This window comes from Nerophis ophidion, linkage group LG17, assembly GCF_033978795.1.
Source record: "Nerophis ophidion isolate RoL-2023_Sa linkage group LG17, RoL_Noph_v1.0, whole genome shotgun sequence".
Lineage (NCBI taxonomy): Eukaryota > Metazoa > Chordata > Actinopteri > Syngnathiformes > Syngnathidae > Nerophis > Nerophis ophidion.
In genome coordinates this window covers 40,643,428-40,663,741 of record NC_084627.1, presented here as the reverse complement: position 1 = coordinate 40,663,741, position 20,314 = coordinate 40,643,428, and the positions used below count along the sequence as shown (strand labels likewise).

General features: G+C 42.2%; 1 protein-coding gene and 1 long non-coding RNA gene across 4 annotated transcripts in view; one reads left to right on the top strand and one right to left on the bottom strand.

The window, feature by feature from the left end:
* The window catches only part of LOC133536437 (uncharacterized), a 141,219-nt gene that overhangs the window by 8,211 nt on the left and 112,694 nt on the right, over nucleotides 1-20,314 (bottom strand). The window contains exon 7 of one of the 2 annotated variants that reach the window (XR_009802461.1): nucleotides 1,971-2,080. The exons of the other annotated variant lie outside the window; for it this stretch is intronic. This is a non-coding gene — a long non-coding RNA (uncharacterized LOC133536437). The remainder of the gene's footprint in view (nucleotides 1-1,970; nucleotides 2,081-20,314) is intronic. 2 annotated transcript variants of the gene reach the window in all.
* LOC133536435 (chondroitin sulfate proteoglycan 4-like) overlaps nucleotides 1-20,314 on the top strand; it is a 58,365-nt gene that overhangs the window by 834 nt on the left and 37,217 nt on the right. The window contains exons 2-7 of one of the 2 annotated variants that reach the window (XM_061876955.1): nucleotides 7,230-7,393; nucleotides 9,430-10,533; nucleotides 10,598-10,987; nucleotides 11,077-11,198; nucleotides 16,525-16,633; nucleotides 18,029-19,357. In XM_061876955.1, coding sequence (XP_061732939.1) covers nucleotides 7,230-7,393; nucleotides 9,430-10,533; nucleotides 10,598-10,987; nucleotides 11,077-11,198; nucleotides 16,525-16,633; nucleotides 18,029-19,357 — 3,218 coding nt within the window. The remainder of the gene's footprint in view (nucleotides 1-7,229; nucleotides 7,394-9,429; nucleotides 10,534-10,597; nucleotides 10,988-11,076; nucleotides 11,199-16,524; nucleotides 16,634-18,028; nucleotides 19,358-20,314) is intronic. The other variant, XM_061876956.1, reaches the window with a different exon arrangement.

Here is a 20,314-nt window from a genome sequence, read left to right as displayed (position 1 = left end):
CTATTGCAACATAACTATCATGTTGCACTTTTTTTGCAAAGTAGGCGTGTCCTCTGCAATTAGGTTTTGGGGTAGATTTGTAATAAAAAAAGATTTATAAAAAAAGTGCACTTAAAGTTCCTGCAATTTATATTTTTTTAAATTCAGTAGAAAATGTAAATCAATTAAAAATATATATATATTTTTTTTCAATGTTGGATTCCATGTATACATCTTTTGAACAGTACCTTAATTCATTATTCTTTTAAAATAATGATAATTATAATCAAACTTTTTTCTAACAACCAATCCATTTTTATAATTTAATCCACAATACACAAAATTGTATATATTCTTTACTAATGGTGCCACAATGAAGGCTTGGATACTTTGCTAGTTGTGTGTGGCTGCAGACTAATAATATAGGAGGTAATCCACTGCTATCATAGAAGCAGATTAGCCAGAACTGGACAGACAGGAGCTTTATAAGCATTATGACCATGAACATGCTGCCTTGGTCTGCTGACTCAGTGTTTCTGTTTATGTCCTACAAAAGAAATGAAATAAACATTCAAAATAATTATTATAACCGAATACAAAAAAATGTTCTATCAAAACCGTCCGAATGAATAAAAATGGAAAAGACAGAGGTATTACTAAACCTCATCATATTATTAATAAAAACTCTTTTAAACCGTTCAATGATTTAGTACAGGGGTAGGGAACCTATGGCTCTAGAGCCAGATCTGGTTCTCGGATAAATCTGAGCTGACGTTGCTTAAAACGATAAGTAATGAATAATTCCACTTGCAATCACAGTGTTAAAAATAATGTTAAAAATATAAAACATTCTCATGCATTTTTAATCCATCCGTTTTCTACCGCACCTGTTCAAGAAGTTGCGTTAATGGTAAGAAGTTATTTATTTATTATTGGTTAGTGTGGGGCTTGCCCTCCTGGGGGTTCTTCGGACCACCAAGCACCGACATCAGAGCCTGTTTCAGGGTTACAATATTGTTTTATTCTTCAATAAGTCTCTCAGTTGCTTTCCAGTAATTTTATTTCCAGCCCCAACCCCTTCTCTCTTCCTTGCTGCTGCTTATAACAGAGCGACAGGTGATTAGATAACAAGGCCCAGGTGGGCCGTCTACGCACCTGTCGCTGATTTTGAAGCCGGTCCTGGCACACCCCAGTTCGCTGCAGGCCCGCAGGCCACGCCCCCTCCACAGTTAGCTTCAGATTAACAATGTTATTACAAAGAATAAGAGATCTATTATACTCTAGAAATGTTGGTCTTACTTAAAAATGCACGTGTTTAGTTGTGTTCAGTGTTAAAAAAAGATATTATATGGCTCGTATGGAAATATATTTTAAAATATTTGGCTTTTTGGCTCTCTCAGCCAAAAAGGTTCCCGACCCCTGATTTAGTAGATCAATATATTGTACCCAGAAATCATTTTTTAAATTGTATCTCTTTAAAACATGCTGTAAATAAATGCATATCCTCTGAGAGTATGTCTTAAAAGGCCTACCGAAATGAGATGTTCTTATTTAATCGTGGATAGCAGGTCCATTCCATGTGTCGTACTTGATCATTTCGCGATATTGCCATATTTTTGCTGAAAGGATTTAGTAGAGAACATCGACGATAAAGTTCGCAACTTTTGGTGCTGATAAAAAAGCCTTGCCTGTACCGGAAGTAGCAGACGATGACATCACCGGTGTGAGGGCTCCTCAAGTCCTCACATTGTTTATAATGGGAGCCTCCAGCAGCAAGAGATATTCAAAACGAGAAAACGACATTTTCCCCATTAATTTGAGCGAGGATGAACGATTTGTGGATGATGATATTGATAGTGAAGGACTAGAAAAAAAAAAGGGGATTGCATTGGGACAGATTCAGATGTTTTTAGACACATTTACTAGGATAATTCTGGGAAATCCCTTATATTTCTATTGTGTTGATAGTGTTTTAGTGAGTTGAATAGTACCTGATAGTCGGAGGGGTGTGTCCACGGGTGTGTTGACGCCAGTGTCTGAGGGAAGTCACGGCAGATCTCCGGTAAGAGGCGACTTCTTAACACAATTTTCTCACCGAAACCTGCCGGTTGAAAAGTGGTCGGGATCCATGTTCGCTCGACCGCTCTGATCCATAGTGAAGCTTCACCTCCGGGAATTTTAAACAAGGAATCACCGTGTGTTTGTGTGGCTAAAGGCTAAAAGCTTCCCAACTCCATCTTTCTACTTTGACTCCTCCATTATTAATTGAACAAATTGCAAAAGATTCAGCAACAAAGATGTCCAGAATACTGTGTAATTGCGCGATGAAAAGAGACGACTTTTAGCCGCAAATGGTGCTGCGCTAATATTTTCTGACAGTCCGTGACATCACGCGACGTTTTCAACGAAAAAACTCAGCGGGAAATTTAAAATTGCAATTTAGTGAACTAAAAAGGCCGTATTGGCATGTGTTGCAATGTTAGAATTTCATCATTGATGTATAAACTATCAGACTGCGTGGTCGGTAGTAGTGGGTTTCAGTAGGCCTTTAAATAGTCTTGAACTGGAAGATTCACTTTTTAATCAAAATACATTTAAGAAATTAATTAAACTATTTTATGGAATGATAAATGAACACCACACTAGAAATGCAAATGAATGCATGTGTTCGGAAATGGATGATGGACTTAAACATTTTAGGTGGGGCAAAAAAGTATTTAGTCAGCCACCGATTGTGCAAGTTCTCCCACTTAAAATAATGACAGAGGTCTGTAATTTTCATCATAGGTACACTTCAACTGGGAGAGACAGAATGTGAAAAAAAAAATCCAGGAATTCACATTGTATGAATTTTAAAGAATTTATTCGTAAATTATGGTGGAAAATAAGTATTTGGTCAACCACTCAAAGCTCTCACTGATGAAAGGAGGTTTTGGCTCAAAATCTCACGATACATAATCCCATTCATTCTTTCCTTAACACGGATCAATTGTCCTGTCCCCTTAGCAGAAAAACAGCCCCAAAGCATGATGTTTGCACCCCCATGCTTCACAGTAGGTGTGGTGTTCTTGGGATGCAACTCAGTATTCTTCTTCCTCCAAACACGACGAGTTGAGTTTATATCAAAAAGTTCTATTTTGGTTTCATCTGACCACATGACATTCTTCCAATCCTCTGCTGTATCATCCATGTATCCATTTTGGTATAAACTCAACTCGTCGTGTTTGGAGGAAGAAGAATAATGGGTAGCATCTAGCCCGTAAGGACCAGATGGGTCGCCCGCTGGCCTGTTCTAAAAATAGCTCAAATAGCAGCACTTACCAGTGAGCTGCCTCTATTTTTAAAATTGTATTTATTTACTAGCAAGCTGGTCTGGCTTTGCTCGACATTTTTAATTCTAAGAGAGACAAAACTCAAATAGAATTTGAAAATACAAGAAAATATCAGTCTTGACTTGTTTAAATAAATTCATTTATTTTTTTACTTTGCTTCTTTTAACTTTCAGAAAGACAATTTAAGAGAAAAAATACTACCGTAAAAATGATTTTAGGATTTTTAAACACATATACCTTTTTACCTTTTAAATTCCTTCCTCTTCTTTCCTGACAATTTCAATCAATGATCAAGTAATTTTTTTTTTTTTAATAATAAATACATGTTGACTTAATTCTTAATTTTAGCTTCTGTTTTTTCGACAAAGATTATTTGTGAAATATTTCTTCAAACTTATTATGGTTAAAGTTCCCCAAAAATATTCTGGCAAATGTAGAAAATCTTTAGAATCAAATTTTAATCTTATTTCAAAGTCTTTTGAATTTCTTCTAAGATTTTTGTTCTGGAAAATTTATAAGAAATAATGATTTGTCTTTGTTAGAAATATAGCTTGGTCCAATTTGTTATATAATCCAACAAAGTGCAGATTGGATTTTAACCTATTTAAAACATGTCATCAAAATTCTAAAATTAATCTTAATCAGGAAAAATTACTAATGATGTTCCATAAAATATTTTTTAATTTTTTCAAAAAGATTCAAATTAGCTAGTTTTTCTCAAATTTTTCCGGTTGAATTTTGAATCTTAAAGAGTCGAAATTGAAGATAAACTATGTTTCAAAATCAAATTTTCATTGTTTTCCTGTTTTCTCCTCTTTTAAACCGTTCAAATAAGTGTTTTTTTCATCAATTATTCTCTACGAAAAACCTTCCGTAAAAAGAAAAAAAACGTACGACGGAATGACAGACAGAAATACCCATTTTATTTATATATATATATATATATATATATATATATATATATATATATATATATATATATATATATATATATATATAATAAATGTACGACGGAATGACTGACAGAAATACCAATTTTTTAAAATATATATAGATTTATTTATTAAAGCTAAATTGAGCAAATTGGCTATTTCTGGCAATTTATTTAAGTGTGTATCAAACTGGTAGCCCTTTGCATTAATCAGTACCCAAGAAGTAGCTCTTGGTTTTTAAAAAGGTTGGTGCTCTAGATCAACATTAGGTCCATCTGTCAATATAATGATTTTCAAGAGTTAAGTTGTATGCTCTTTTTGTCAAAGAAAACCCTGTTTTTTGATAGAAAAAACCACAAAATATGCAATATTATCACCCAATATTTTTTTTCAAGTGGAATATTTGAGATTACATAATCATTGGAGCCTTAAAAAAGTCAATAATTAATAACACCATTGATTTTAGTTCATCATTATTTTTTGAGCAATGCCACTTAAAAACAAATCACACTAAAATTATTGGGGATCCAAAAGGCTCCTACTCATTAAAGTGTTAAAAAATTAATAATACTTTTTTTTTTACCGTTTACTTTTAACACAATCTCGAGATCAACTTCAGATCTATCCTTCAATTATAAGTTTTATTGTTGTTTATGTTTTTTGTTTGTTAATTTTAGGCCCTTCTTTAAAAAAACAGCTCAGTTTTTTATATGGCAAACACAAAATATGCAACATTTTTCCCCAAAAATATCTCAAAGTGGAAAATTTAACGTGACGTAATCGGAGCCTTAAATAGGTCAATAATTCTTAATGACATTGATTTTGATTCATTATTATTTTTTAAAGAAAGAAACAGCCTGCATGGCAGCTTTGTGTTATTAGAGTAAACATTGCAAAATTTTCTCTTTACATTTCACCCGTTTGCTCCTTTATATCACTTTTACGTTTTAAACTTTTTTAAATCGTATTTTTATAATGTGCCGTGGGGCCGTTAAAAAATGACCTGCGGGCCGCACTTTGGACACCTTTTCCCTAATCCTAATCAGATCTGGGTGTTATTATCTTTCTAAAGACACAAAGTGGTCAGCTCTTCCGTTTTCTAACCCGGAAATAAAGCCATCTTCTGCTAAAAGTGCAACATGTTGTCATTTGGGTCAGCACTCTGGTCTAATTAGCGTTGGACAATATTTGGGTGACCCGCTTTGGAGTGCATTAGCTGCCATTAATTGAATTTGGATAGCAGGTGTAGAGTGCAAAGCATTGACAGGTGGGTCAATAAAACGCTGGGCTGTGAGCATTAGCAGCCTGATTTGTGCCTGAATAACTAATGACAAAGTGTTAGTATGGGATTGAGCATAGACTTAGTTTGTAAGAAAGATGAGAATGTAATGTTTAATAGGACTCTTGAAGTACAAACCGTTTCCATATTAGTTGGGAAATTGTGTAAAATGTAAATATAAACAGAATACAATGATTTGCAAATAATTTTCAACCCATATTCAGTTGAATGCACTACAAAGACAAGATATTTGATGTTCAAACTCATAAACTTTGTTTTTTTTTGCAAAAAATAATTAATTTAGAATTTCATGGCTGCCACATGTGCCAAAGTAGTTGGGAAAGGGCATGTTCACCACTGTGTTACATCACCTTTTCTTTTAACAACACTCAAACGTTTGGGAATTGAGGAAACTAATTGTTGAAGCTTTGAAAGTGGAATTCTTTCCCATTCTTGTTTTATGTAGAGCTTCAGTCGTTCAACAGTCCGGTGTCTCCATTGTCGTATTTTACGCTTCATAATGCGCCACACATTTTCAATGGGAGACAGGTCTGGACTGCAGGTGGGCCAGAAAAGTACCCGGCAGTCTTTTTTTACAAAGCCACACTGATGTAACACTTGTCTTGCTGAAATAAGCAGGGGCGTCCATGATAACGTTGCTTGGATAACAACATATGTTGCTCCAAAACCTGTATGGACCTTTTAGCATTAATGGTGCCTTCACAGTTACCCATGCCTTGGGCACTAATACACCCCCATACCATCACAGATGCTGGCTTTTGAACTTTGCGCCCAAAACAATCTGAATGGTTATTTTCCTCTTTGTTCTGGAGGACACCACGCCCTCTGTTTCCAAATATAATTTGAAATGTGGACTCATTAGACCACAGATCATCCTTTTCACTTTGCATCAGTCCATCTCAGGTGAGCTCGGGCCCAGCCAAACCGGCGGCGTTTCAGGATAGTGTTGATAAATGGGTTTGGCTTTGCATAGTAGAGTTTTAACTTGCACTTACAGATGTAGCAACCAAATGTAGTTACTGACAATGGTTTTATAAAGTTTTCCTGAGCCCATGTGGTGATATCCTTTACACACTGATGTCGGTTTTTGATGCAGTACCGCCTGAGGGATCAAAGGTCCGTAATATCATCGCTTATGTGCAGTAATTTCTCCAGATTCTCTGAAACTTTTTGATGATTTTACGGACCGTAGATGGTAAAATCCCTAAATTCCTTGCAATAGCTCGTTGAGAAATGTTGTTCTAAAACTGTTCGACAATTTCCTTACAAAGTGGTGACCCTCGCCCCATCCTTGTTTGTGAATTACTTAGCATTTCATGGAAGTTGCTTTTATACCCAATCATGGCACCCACCTGTTCCCAATTAGCCTGCACACCTGTGGGATGTTCCATATAAGTGTTTGATGAGCATTCCTCAACTTTATCAGTATCTATTGCTACTTTTCCCAACTTTTTTGTCACGGGTTGCTGGCATCAAATTATAAAGTTAATGATTATTTGCACAAACAAATGTTTATAGGTTTGAACATCACATATGTTGTCTTTGTAGCATATTCAACTGAATATGGGTTGAAAAGGATTCTTAAATCATCGTATTCCGTTTATATTTACATCTAACACAATTTCCCAACTCATATGAAATTGAGTCCAAAACTGGACTGAATGTGCTCTGTGCTCACTATTCCAGCGTCATTCTTTGGCGACAGCTCCATCCAGCTGCAGACTGTCCAAGCCTCCTCTCAGACGTTGCTCCGTGTGCAGTTTAGAACTTCCAGCCGACAAGGCCTGTTATTTTTGGCAGCGGGGCCTGCAGACTTCTTGCTGTTGGAGGTGACCTCGGGGCGCCTACAGGTGAGTTACAACGTGGGTATGATTCATACATGATGTGTTGACCTTTACTCTCCTGGAGCAAGTTGCACTCAGTTTGGTGTCGGATTGCATGCACACAACCATGAAATAACCTCGCTGACTACATTTCTCAACAAGTTTCCACATGAGGGGCGAACCATTTTAAAATGACAATTCAGTGGGAAATCATATGAAAGGGGTCGTATTAGGATTTTTTTCTACAAACCCCGTTTCCATATGAGTTGGGAAATTGTGTTAAATGTAAATATAAACGGAATACAATGATTTGCAAATCATTTTCAACCCATATTCATTTGAATATGCTACAAAGACAACATATTTGATGTTCAAACTGATAAACATGTTTTTGCAAATAATCATTAACTTTAGAATTTGATGCCAGCAACACGTGACAAAGAAGTTGGGAAAGGTGGCAATAAATACTGATAAAGTTGAGAAATACTCATCAAACACTTATTTGGAACATCCCACAGGTGTGCAGGCTAATTGTGAACAGGTAAGGGCCATGATTGGGTATAAAAGCAGCTTTCATGAAATGCTAAGTAATTCACAAACAAGGATGGGGTGAGGGTCACCACTTTGTAAGCAAATTGTCGAACAGTTTTAGAACAACATTTCTCAACGAGCTATTGCAAGGAATTTAGGGATTTTACCATCTACGGTCCGTAAAATCATCGAAAGGTTCAGAGAATCTGGAGAAATCACTGCACGTAAGTGATGATATTACGGACCTTTGATCCCTCAGGCGGTACTGCATCAAAAACCGACATCAGTGTGTAAAGGATATCACCACATGGGCTCAGGAACACTTCATAAAACCACTGTCAGTAACAACAGTTGGTCGCTACATCTGTAAGTGCAAGTTAAAACTCTGCTATGCAAAGCAAAACCCATTTATCAACAACACCAAGGAACAGCGCTGGCTTCGCTGGGCCCGAGCTCATCTAAGATGGACTGATGCAAAGTGGAAAAGTGTTCTGTGGTCTGACGAGTCCACATTTTGAATTATATTTAGAAACTGTGGTCGTGGTGTCCTCCGGAACAAATAGGAAAATAACCATCCGGATTGTTATAGGCGCAAAGTTCAAAAGCCAGACCTGTGATAGTATGGGGGTGTATTAGTGCCCAAGGCATGGGTAACTTACACATCTGTGAAGGCACCATTAATGCTGAAAGGTCCATACAGGTTTTGGAGCAACATATGTTGTCATCCAAGCAACATTATTATGGACGCCCCTGCTTATTTCAGCAAGACAAGTGTTACAACAGCATGGTTTCATAGTAAAAGAGTGCGGGTAGTTTCCTGGCCCGCCTGCAGTCCAGACCTGTCTCCCATGGCGCATTATGAAGCGTAAAATACGACAGTGGAGACCCCGGACTATTGAACGACTGAAGCTCTACATAAAACAAGAATGGGAAAGAATTCCACTTTCAAAGCTTCAACAATAAGTTTCCTCAGTTCCCAAACATTTATTGAGTGTTGTTAAAAGAAAAGGTGATGTAACACAGTGGTGAACATGCCCTTTCCCAACTACTTTGGCACGTGTTGCAGCCATGAAATTCTAAGTTAATTACTATTTGCAAAAAAAATAAATACAGTTTATGAGTTTGAACATCAAATATCTTGTCTTTGTAGTGCATTCAACTGAATATGGGTTGAAAAGAATTTGCGAATCATTGTATTCCGTTTATATTTACATCTAACACAATTTCCCAACTCATATGGAAACGGGGTTTGTAATAATAATTAGTACTATCAACATGTCTTTTACGGCATTTTAAAATTTCAAGATGTTTGAGCACTCATAATGTTAAGACCTGGGTTTATGGCATGTGGTTTTTAGAAAATGAAATACTAAATATTAACTCATCAGCAGCAAGACCTTGAAGCCCTGACAGGGCAAGTTTCCTTCTAATCATACAGTTCATTCTATGATGACATTTAGAAGATAAGGTAGTTGCTCATGGGCATTGTCTTCATTTCTCACCAGTCCTTTTTGCAACCTCTTCCCCTTAAGGTCCGTGTGGACCTTGGCTCAGGCGAGCATACTCTGCGCTCAGAAAGGGACATCAACCTCAGTGACCTCGCATGGCATTCTGTAGAAGTCACTCACACGCATCATCATGTCTCCATAACCGTGGACCGAAGCTCTCACTCTAGGATTGTGATACCAGGACCTGATCCGGAGCTCAGTGTAGATGCCCTTTTTGTTGGTGGGGCATCAGGACTTAATTTTCCACACATTCTCAACATCTCTGCCGGGTTTAGAGGTTGTTTAGATGAAGTTATCCTCAATGAACTCAACCTGCTGTCTAGCCTGAAGTCTTTTCCTGGGTACAAGAAGGTCCATGAGGTGTCTTTGGGGTGTAGTGAGTTGTTTTCAGCTACAGAAGCCGATGTGGCCCATTTTTTCAGCTCCAAAGCATTCATCTCTCTTTCCCCGTGGGACCCGCAACAAAAAGGGATGTTTGAATGTGAACTGCACCCCTCTGGGAGAGAAGCCGATGGTATAGTCCTGTACAGCTCTGGTATTCTGGGAGGTGTTTTGCTAGAGATTAAAGGTGGTCACCTGGTGGCAACGGTTGGAACCGTGCAAGGGAATAAGACTGAGTTGCATTCCCGCACGCACCTCTACAGCAAGCTCACATGGTATCCCATTCAGTTCCAACTACTACCCCATACTGTCCAGCTGAGGGTAGGTGAAGAGTTGCTCCAGGCCAGTCTAGGGTTGCGGAGCATCCATCTTGAAGGACCACTCTTTCTGGGGGGCACGAATGAACAAGCATGGAGAGAAGCAAAGCAAACAGGATTGATATCTTCCGATACTCAGCTGCAAACCATTGAGAGCAGAAGCTCTTTCCGAGGCTGCCTAAGAGAAATCAAAGTAAACACCCAAAGAACTGGACTCCCTCATGCTGTTGTCTCCAAAGATATCAGCCTGGGGTGCAAGGTGGGCCAACATTCAGAGACCATGTCTACAACCAGATCGATATATGTTCACGAGTTTGACATAACGACAGCCCACGGGATAAGTGATAACAATGACTCCAACCTCCTATTCTTGAGAAGGCTGGAGGTAGAAGAAGGAAGTCGGGCACCATTGGAACCAAAACATATTAAGGTACTTATTCATGATTCTCATCAAGTCATTATCACATTTACAGGCAATGTGTCTAATTTCCCAGGTGAATGTTGATCTACCAAAGTTAGGCTTGCATCCATCTGAGTTCATGTTCCGCATTGAAGAGCAGCCAGTCCAGGGTCACCTGCATCTCGATCCTAGCCCTGAGCCTAAAGTGAGGATGACCCCAACCGGAGCAGAGGAGAGGCACCTGGCTTTTAGCATGCTTGACCTCTGGCAAGGCCGGGTCTCGTACGTTCACAGCGGCTCAGAGGGTCACCATGACTACTTCATGTTCTCCATCTACTCCGGTTACAAGGAACTTCCTCTGTCGTTGACTGACCGTCATCATTTGTACCGTTTTGACATCAGCATTAGTCCTGTTAATGATGCGCCCGTGCTCAGCCTGCCACAGGGAAATGTTTTTACTTTACTCCAAAAGTCCAAACGACTGGTAGGTTCTAACAGATTGCTGGATGGGTTTTTACTAAACCAGTTCCTAATTTCGAATGAAAACATGAAGTGTATCACCAATGTTTACAGTTTACGACAGATGTCCTGAGAGTGTCAGACCCTGATAGCAGCCAGTCTGACTTGGTGTTTAGCGCCATGGGAAACTTGAACAATGAGGCTGGACACCTTGAACACAAAGATCAGCCCGGCAGGTCGGTGTGAATGCTTGTGAGACGTTTCTTTTTATTTAGGTAATTGAACTTTATAGAGTATTACCTTGCACATTGACTAAAGTTAGCTGAGATAGGCTATGTTGAACCTGTTGAGTTTTGTTGCAGTCGTGATTGACAGTCTACTTTTGCACAAATTTTGTAAACATTAGAATTATGCAAACATAAAAATGATGTGTAATATTTGTGGGCGTGTTGTGTGTGATCTACAAACCCCGTTTCCATATGAGTTGGGAAAATGTGTTGGATGTAAATATAAACGGAATACAATGATTTGCAAATCCTTTTCAACCCATATTCAATTGAATGCACTCCAAAAACAAGATATTTGATGTATAAACTCATAAAAAATTTTTTTTGCAAATAATAATTAACTTAGAATTTCATGGCTGCAACACATGCCAAAGTAGTTGGGAAAGGGCATGTTCACCACTGTGTTACATCACCTTGTCTTTTAACAACACTCAATAAACGTTTGGGAACTGAGGAAACTAATTGTTGAAGCTTTGAAAGTGGAATTCTTTCCCATTCTTGTTTTATGTAGATTTTTAGTCATATTTTACGCTTCATACATTTTCGATGGGAGATAGGTCTGGACTGCAGGCGGGCCAGGAAAGTACACAAACTCTTTTACTACGAAGCCACGCTGTTGTAACAAGTGCTGAATGTGGCTTGGCATTGTCTTGCTGAAATATGCAGGTGCGTCCATGAAAAAGACGGCGCTTAGATGGCAGCATATGTTGTTCCAAAACCTGAATGTACCTTTCAGCATTAATGGTGCCTTCACAGATGTGTAAGTTACCCATGCCTTGGGGACTAATGCACCCCCATACCATCACAAATGCTGGCTTTTGAACTTTGCTTTAGATGGTTCGCTTCCCCTTTGGTCCGGATGACACCATGTCGAATATTTCCAAAAACAATTTGAAATGTGGACTCGTCAGACCACAGAACACTTTTCCACTTTGCATCAGTCCATCTAAGATGATCTCGGGCCCAGAGAAGCCGGAGGCGTTTCTGGATGTTGTTGATAAATGGCTTTCGCTTTGCATAGTAGTGCTTTAACTTGCACTTACAGATGTAGCGACAAACTGTATTTAGTGACAGTGGTTTTCTGAAGAGTTCCTGAGCCCATGTGGTGATATTCTTCAGAGATTGATGTCGGTTTTTGATACAGTGCCGTCTGAGGGATCGAAGGTCACGGTCATTCAATGTTGGTTTACGGACATGCCGCTTACATGGAGTGATATCTCCAGATTCTCTGAACCTTTTGATGATATTATGGACCGTAGATGTTGAAATCCCTACATTTCTTGCAATTGCACTTTGAGAAACGTTGTTCTTAAACTGTTTGACTATTTGCTCACGCAGTTGTGGACAAAGGGGTGTACCTCGCCTCATCGTTTCTTGTGAAAAACTGAGCATTTCTTGGGAAGCTGTTTTTATACCCAATCATGGCACCCACCTGTTCCCAATTAGCCTGCACACCTGTGGGATGTTCCAAATAAGTGTTTGATGAGCATTCCTCAACTTTATCTGTATGTATTGCCACCTTTCCCAACATCTTTGGGACGTGTTGCTGGCATCAAATTCCAATGATTATTTGCAACAACAACAAAAATGATCAGTTTGAACATCAAATATGTTGTCTTTGTAGCATATTCAACTGAATATGGGTTGAAAATGATTTGCAAATCATTGTATTCCGTTTATATTTACATCTAACACAATTTCCCAACTCCTCTCTGAGCTGCTACCTTACCGTGGTAGAGGAGTTTGCGTGTCCCAATGATCCTAGGAGCTATGTTGTCTGGGGGTTTTCATGCCCCCTGGTAGGGTCTCCCAAGACAAACAGGTCCTAGGTGAGTGATCAGACAAAGAGCAGCTCAAAGACTTCTATGGAATTACAACGAAATGAACCCAGATTTCCCTCGCCCGGACGTGGGTCACCGGGGCCCCGCTCCGGAGCCAGGCCCGGAGTTGGGGCACGATGGCGAGCGCCTGGTGGTCGGGCCTGTTCCCATGGGGCCCGGCCGGGCACAGCCCGAAGAGGCAACGTGGGTCATCCCTCAAATGGGCTCACCACTCATAGGAGGGGCCATAGAGGTCGGGTGCATTGTGAGCTGGGCGGCAGCCGAAGGCAGGGCACTTGGCGGTCCGATCCTCGGCTACAGAAGCTAGCTCTTGGGACGTGGAACGTCACCTCACTGGGGGGGAAGGAGCCTGAGCTAGTGCGCGAGGTAGAGAAGTTCCGGCTGGATATAGTCGGACTCACCTCGACGCACAGCAAGGGCTCTGGAACCAGTTCTCTCGAGAGGGACTGGACCCTCTTCCACTCTGGCGTTGCCGGCAGTGAGAGGCGACGGGCTGGGGTGGCAATTCTGGTTGCCCCCCGGCTCAAAGCCTGTACTTTTGAGTTCAACCCAGTGGACGAGAGGGTAGCTTCCCTTCGCCTTCGGGCGGGGGGACGGGTCCTGACTGTTGTTTGTGCTTACGCACCAAACAGCAGTTCAGAATACCCACCCTTTTTGGGTACACTCGAGGGAGTACTGGAAAGTGCTCCTCCGGGTGATTCTCTTGTCCTACTGGGAGACTTCAACGCTCATGTTGGCAACGACAGTGAAACCTGGAGAGGCGTGATTGGGAAGAATGGTCGCCCGGATCTAAACCCGAGTGGTGTTTTGTTATTGGACTTTTGTGCTCGTCACAGTTTGTCGATAACAAACACCATGTTCAAACATAAGGGTGTCCATATGTGCACTTGGCACCAGGACACCCTAGGCCGCAGTTCCATGATCGACTTTGTAGTTGTGTCATCGGATTTGCGGCCTTATGTTTTGGACACTCGGGTGAAGAGAGGGGCGGAGCTTTCTACCGATCACCACCTGGTGGTGAGTTGGCTGCGATGGTGGGGGAGGATGCCGGACAGACCTGGCAGGCCCAAGCGCATTGTGAGGGTCTGCTGGGAACGTCTGGCAGAGTCTCCTGTCAGAGAGAGTTTCAATTCACACCTCCGGGAGAACTTTGAACATGTCACGAGGGAGGTGCGGGACATTGAGTCCGAGTGGACCATGTTCCGAACCTCTATTGTCGAGGCGGCTGATTGGAGCTGTGGCCGCAAGGTTGTTGGTGCCTGTCGTGGCGGTAATCCCAGAACCCGTTGGTGGACACCAGCAGTGAGGGATGCCGTCAAGCTGAAGAAGGAGTCCTATCGGGTTCTTTTGGCTCATAGGACTCCGGAGGCAGTGGACGGGTACCGACGGGCCAAGCGGTGTGCAGCTTTAGCGGTCGCGGAGGCAAAAACTCGGACATGGGAAGAGTTCGGGGAAGCCATGGAAAACGACTTCCGGACGGCTTCGAAGCGATTCTGGACCACCATACGGCGCCTCAGGAAGGGGAAGCAGTGCACTATCAACACCGTGTATGGTGCGGATGGTGTTCTGCTGACTTCGACTGCGGATGTTGTGGATCGGTGGAGGGAATACTTCGAAGACCTCCTCAATCCCACCAACACGTCTTTCTTTGAGGAAGCGGTGCCTGGGGAATCTGTAGTGGACTCTCCTATTTCTGGGGCTGAGGTCGCTGAGGTAGTTAAAAAGCTCCTCGGCGGCAAGGCCCCGGGGGTGGATGAGATCCGCCCGGAGTTCCTTAAGGCTCTGGATGCTGTGGGGCTGTCTTGGTTGACAAGACTCTGCAGCATCGCGTGGACATCGGGGGCGGTACCTCTGGATTGGCAGACCGGGGTGGTGGTCCCTCTCTTTAAGAAGGGGGACCGGAGGGTGTGTTCCAACTATCGTGGGATCACACTCCTCAGCCTTCCCGGTAAGGTTTATTCAGGTGTACTGGAGAGGAGGCTTCGCCGGATAGTCGAACCTCGGATTCAGGAGGAACAGTGTGGTTTTCGTCCTGGTCGTGGAACTGTGGACCAGCTCTATACTCTCGGCAGGGTTCTTGAGGGTGCATGGGAGTTTGCCCAACCAGTCTACATGTGCTTTGTGGACTTGGAGAAGGCATTCGACCGTGTCCCTCGGGAAGTCCTGTGGGGAGTGCTCAGAGAGTATGGGGTATCGGAATGTCTTATTGTGGCGGTCCGTTCCCTGTATGATCAGTGTCAGAGCTTGGTCCGCATTGCTGGCAGTAAGTCGGACACGTTTCCAGTGAAGGTTGGACTCCGCCAAGGCTGTCCTTTGTCACCGATTCTGTTCATAACTTTTATGGACAGAATTTCTAGGCGCAGTCAAGGCATTGAGGGGTTCCGGTTTGGTGGCCACGGGATTAGGTCTCTGCTTTTTGCAGATGATGTAGTCCTGATGGCTTCATCTGGCCGGGATCTTCAGCTCTCACTGGATCGGTTCGCAGCCGAGTGTGAAGCGACCGGAATGAGAATCAGCACCTCCAAGTCCGAGTCCATGGTTCTCGCCCGGAAAAGGGTGGAGTGCCATCTCCGGGTTGGGGAGGAGACCCTGCCCCAAGTGGAGGAGTTCAAGTACCTAGGAGTCTTGTTCACGAGTGGGGGAAGAGTGGATCGTGAGATCGACAGGCGGATCGGTGCGGCGTCTTCAGTAATGCGGACGTTGTATCGATCCGTTGTGGTGAAGAAGGAGCTGAGCCGGAAGGCAAAGCTCTCAATTTACCGGTCGATCTACGTTCCCATCCTCACCTATGGTCATGAGCTTTGGGTCATGACCGAAAGGATAAGATCACGGGTACAAGCGGCCGAAATGAGTTTCCTCCGCCGGGTGGCGGGGCTCTCCCTTAGAGATAGGGTGAGAAGCTCTGCCATCCGGGAGGAGCTCAAAGTAAAGCCGCTGCTCCTCCACATCGAGAGGAGCCAGATGAGGTGGTTCGGGCATCTGGTCAGGATGCCACCCGAACGCCTCCCTAGGGATGTGTTTAGGGCACGTCCAGCTGGTAGGAGGCCACGGGGAAGACCCAGGACACGTTGGAAAGACTATGTCTCCCGGCTGGCCTGGGAACGCCTCGGGATCCCCCGGGAAGAGCTAGACGAAGTGGCTGGAGATAGGGAAGTCTGGGCTTCCCTGCTTAGGCTGCTGCCCCCGCGACCCGACCTCGGATAAGCGGAAGATGATGGATGGATGGATGGACAATTTCCCAACTCATTTGGAAACGTGGTTTGTACTATGTATTCAGACCAGTAAATGGATTACGCTCTGTATTCTATTCACTAAAGAGATGCAATCCTCTAGTAGATTAGCTTTACATGTGTTATCAAGTTTGCACATATTTGGATACATGCAATTCATTAGTAGATCAGGTCTTAAATGACACGAATGCATCCTTTCTCCAGGGCCATCAACGTGTTCTCCTTGTATGATCTGAAGGAGGGGAAGATTAACTTTGTCCACACTGGAGTCTCCACGACCAGGTTGGCATTCAGAGTCAGCGATGGGCAGATGGTAAGTCTTGTAGTTCCTAAACTGCACTATACTTTGCCTTGTAGTTATGCCAGGGTTTTTCTCGGGTGAGGTGGACTAGAAGTGTCCACCAGCTTTATGGTGCCTTCCATTTTTCCATTTATTCCTAGTCAGAAGTTTCCACTGGAATGCCCCCTAAGGCAGATTTCCGTCTCGGAAAGTGGGAGTCCTAATTGCCCACAAATTGGCTTACAAAACCAATCAATGTTTACTTATATAGCCCTAAATCACTAGTGTCTCAAAGGGCTGCACAAACCACTACGAGATCCTCGGTAGGCCCACATAAGGGCAAGGAAAACTCACACCCAGTGGGACATCGGTGACAATAATGACCCAGTGGGACGTCGGTGACAATGATGACTATGAGAACCTTGGAGAGGAGGAAAGCAATGGATGTCGAGCGGGTCTAACATGATACTGTGAAAGTTCAATCCATAATGGATCCAACACAGTCGCGAGAGTCCAGTCCAAAGCGGATCCAACACAGCAGCGAGAGTCCCGTTCACAGCGGAGCCAGCAGGAAACCATCCCAAGCGGAGGCGGATCAGCAGCGCAGAGATGTCCCCAGCTGATACACAGGCAAGCAGTACATGGCCACCGGATCCACAAGGGAGAGTGGGACATAGAAGAAAAAGAAAAGAAACGGCAGATCAACTGGTCTAAAAAGGGAGTCTATTTAAAGGCTAGAGTATACAAATGAGTTTTAAGGTGAGACTTAAATGCTTCTACTGTGGTGGCATCTCGAACTGTTACCGGGAGGGCATTCCAGAGTACTGGAGCCCGAAATGAAAAAGCTCTATAGCCTGCAGACTTTTTTTGGGCTTTGGGAATCACTAATAAGCTGCTTGAAATGGCTGCTCTGAGTGTAAAACATATTAGAAGCTTCTCTAATATTCGTTATTAGGACTTCAGACTAGATTTTGTCACACTTGACATCAACCATATACAAACCCCGTTTCCATATGAGTTGGGAAATTGTGTTAGATGTAAATATAAACGGAATACAATGATTTGCAAATCCTTTTCAATCCATATTCAATTGAATGCACCACAAAGACAAGATATTTGATGTTCAAACTCATAAATTTTATTTTTTTTGCAAATAATAATTAACTCAGAATGCCAAAGGAATAAGCGGTAGAAAATGGATGGATGGATGCCAAAGTAGTTGGGAAAGGGCATGTTCACCACTGTGTTACATTTTCTTCAAATGGTGCTGTCTTTGTTAATTTTAACATGATATATTGGTGAAAAACCCAGACCCTCTGAAATGTTTCCTGTCTTTTTCATTGTGGTAAAATCTCATGCCTGAAAGGAGATCCTAACAATGCCAAACTTTGATTTATGCAATACATTTTGTTTCTTTTACTATGTCAGGTCAGCAACCCGGTCATTTTGAGGATACTGGCAGTGGAACTTGAATACAAATTTGTCAACAACACTGCACTGGAGGTGAACCAGGGTGGAGCATCAGTCATCACCATCAATCATCTTGCAGTACAAGTTAACGTTGCTGAACAGCCAATGGATATTCGATATGATGTCACGGAGCTGCCGCAGTACGGTCAACTTCAGCGTTTGCACTCAAGTGGCGAATGGAGACCCACAACTTTCTTCACTCAAAAACTTATTGAAAAAGAACGGATCCGATACCTAAACACTTACCGTGCGATTCAAACTCAGAATGCCACTGACCGGTTGAAATGCAAAGTCAGCGCTGGCTCAATTGCAGCAAAGAAAGAGATTGTTTTTCCCATTGTGGTACGGTGGATCCATTATAAGGTCACAAGAAGCAAAATGGAGGTCAATGGCGTTCTGAAAGTAGTTGTCACTCCAGAGGACCTTCATGTCATCACCAAGGGTGTTAAACTCAATGATAGCGACATATATTTCAAACTTTTAACCAAACCCAAAAAAGGTCAGCTTTTCCTCATTGACAAAGTTCTAAAGATAAACTCAACCTTCAGCCAGAAGAATATAACGGATGGCTTGGTGACGTATGAACTGTTTACCAGACTGCCTGTTGACACAAGAGACATTTGCATCTTCCGGGCCTTCTCCACCATTGCCATCTCAATGAGCCACGACTTCAGAATAAACATTAGAACCGAGTCAACCGACTTCACCGTCCTAAACAACGGCCTTTCAGTTGTGGAAGGAGGGACGAAAATCATCACAAAAAGTATACTATTCACCCACATAGCAAGCAACCGCGATGTCCACTACAGCATTACCGTGCAACCAAGCCACGGTCAAATACGGAGAATCGACATCTCAAACTCGACCTCCATCAACGACAACATTGGGATTTTCACCAATCAGGATATCATTGAGGAAAGGGTGATGTACGTTCATGATGACAGCGAGACGAAGCAAGATTTCTTTCGCTTTCAGATTGTGGTTTACAAACCAACCAGAGCCAGTGGCAAGAATGAGAACAGAAACCCAGTCGAACACACTGTAAACATCTCCATACAACTCATCAACGATCAGCGACCAGTCAGAGTTGTTGACCAAGTATTCCATATGGCCAGAGACGGGCAGAGGTTGGTGACTTTGAATGATCTTTGCTACCGAGATGATGACTCAGACTTTGAGGACGACTGGCTGGTCTACACTAGGAGAGGGATTCCGATGGGGGAGCTGGTCCTAACCAGTGCGCCCGATCACAAACTGTACGAGTTCACACAAAGAGATCTCAAGCAGGTAAATTAATAAATATAAGGACACTGCATATAGAGAATTAGTCATTTATAGTTTTATAGGTTTGTTTAATGTTTCGCAGCATATAATGAACATTTTAAAGGCCTACTGAAACCCACTACTACCGACCACGCCGTACTTGCCAACCTTGAGACCTCCGATTTCGGGAGAAGGGGGGTGGGAGGGCAGGGGGTCGCGTATAATTCACCAACTCGAGTATTTCATATATATGTATATATATATATATATATATATATGAATACTTGACTTTCAGTGAATTCTAGCTATATATATTTATTTTATTATACATATAAATAAAATAAATAGCTGAATTTCCGACGGCACCTATCAAATACACAGTAATAAAAACACAGTTGTTCTACTAACTGTACTGTGCTTGCTGGTTACTAAAAAAAAAAAAAAAACAACACTTACCTTTCACTATTTGAGTAACCTTTGTTCTCCCATTTGCGTATTGGCGAGCGATCTCCGAATCCGGGAACATCCTTCAAGGATTTTTTTTGTAGACATCCGCAAATGAGAACGGGATGTTGCTTCCAGCTATCAGCATAGCCATCTTTGTCTCAGCATAAAATACACCCTCAAGTCTCCATTTTGCGAGGTGGCCCATAATACTGGGTTGTGAACGATGCTGCGCTGACCGTTCATGGCTGAATATCCGTTTGGCCGCCGTGTTCAATGGAGAAGTCTGTTCTACAAAATTTACAGGCAACTTCCCCTTCGAACTCTCCTGGATAAACAGAAATTCTTGTTTCCAATCATTCTGGAACTTGCAAGCGTATTTCTTCATTTTGCTCGTCGACGGTGTAATATATTGGGTTGGAGTCAATAACCAGGCGACATGATGAAGTTAAGTCTCTTTACTGTGGGCTTCAGAACAGACTCTCTAATGCATGTTCCTTGACTGCACTTAAATGTAGAATATATTTACATTCTATT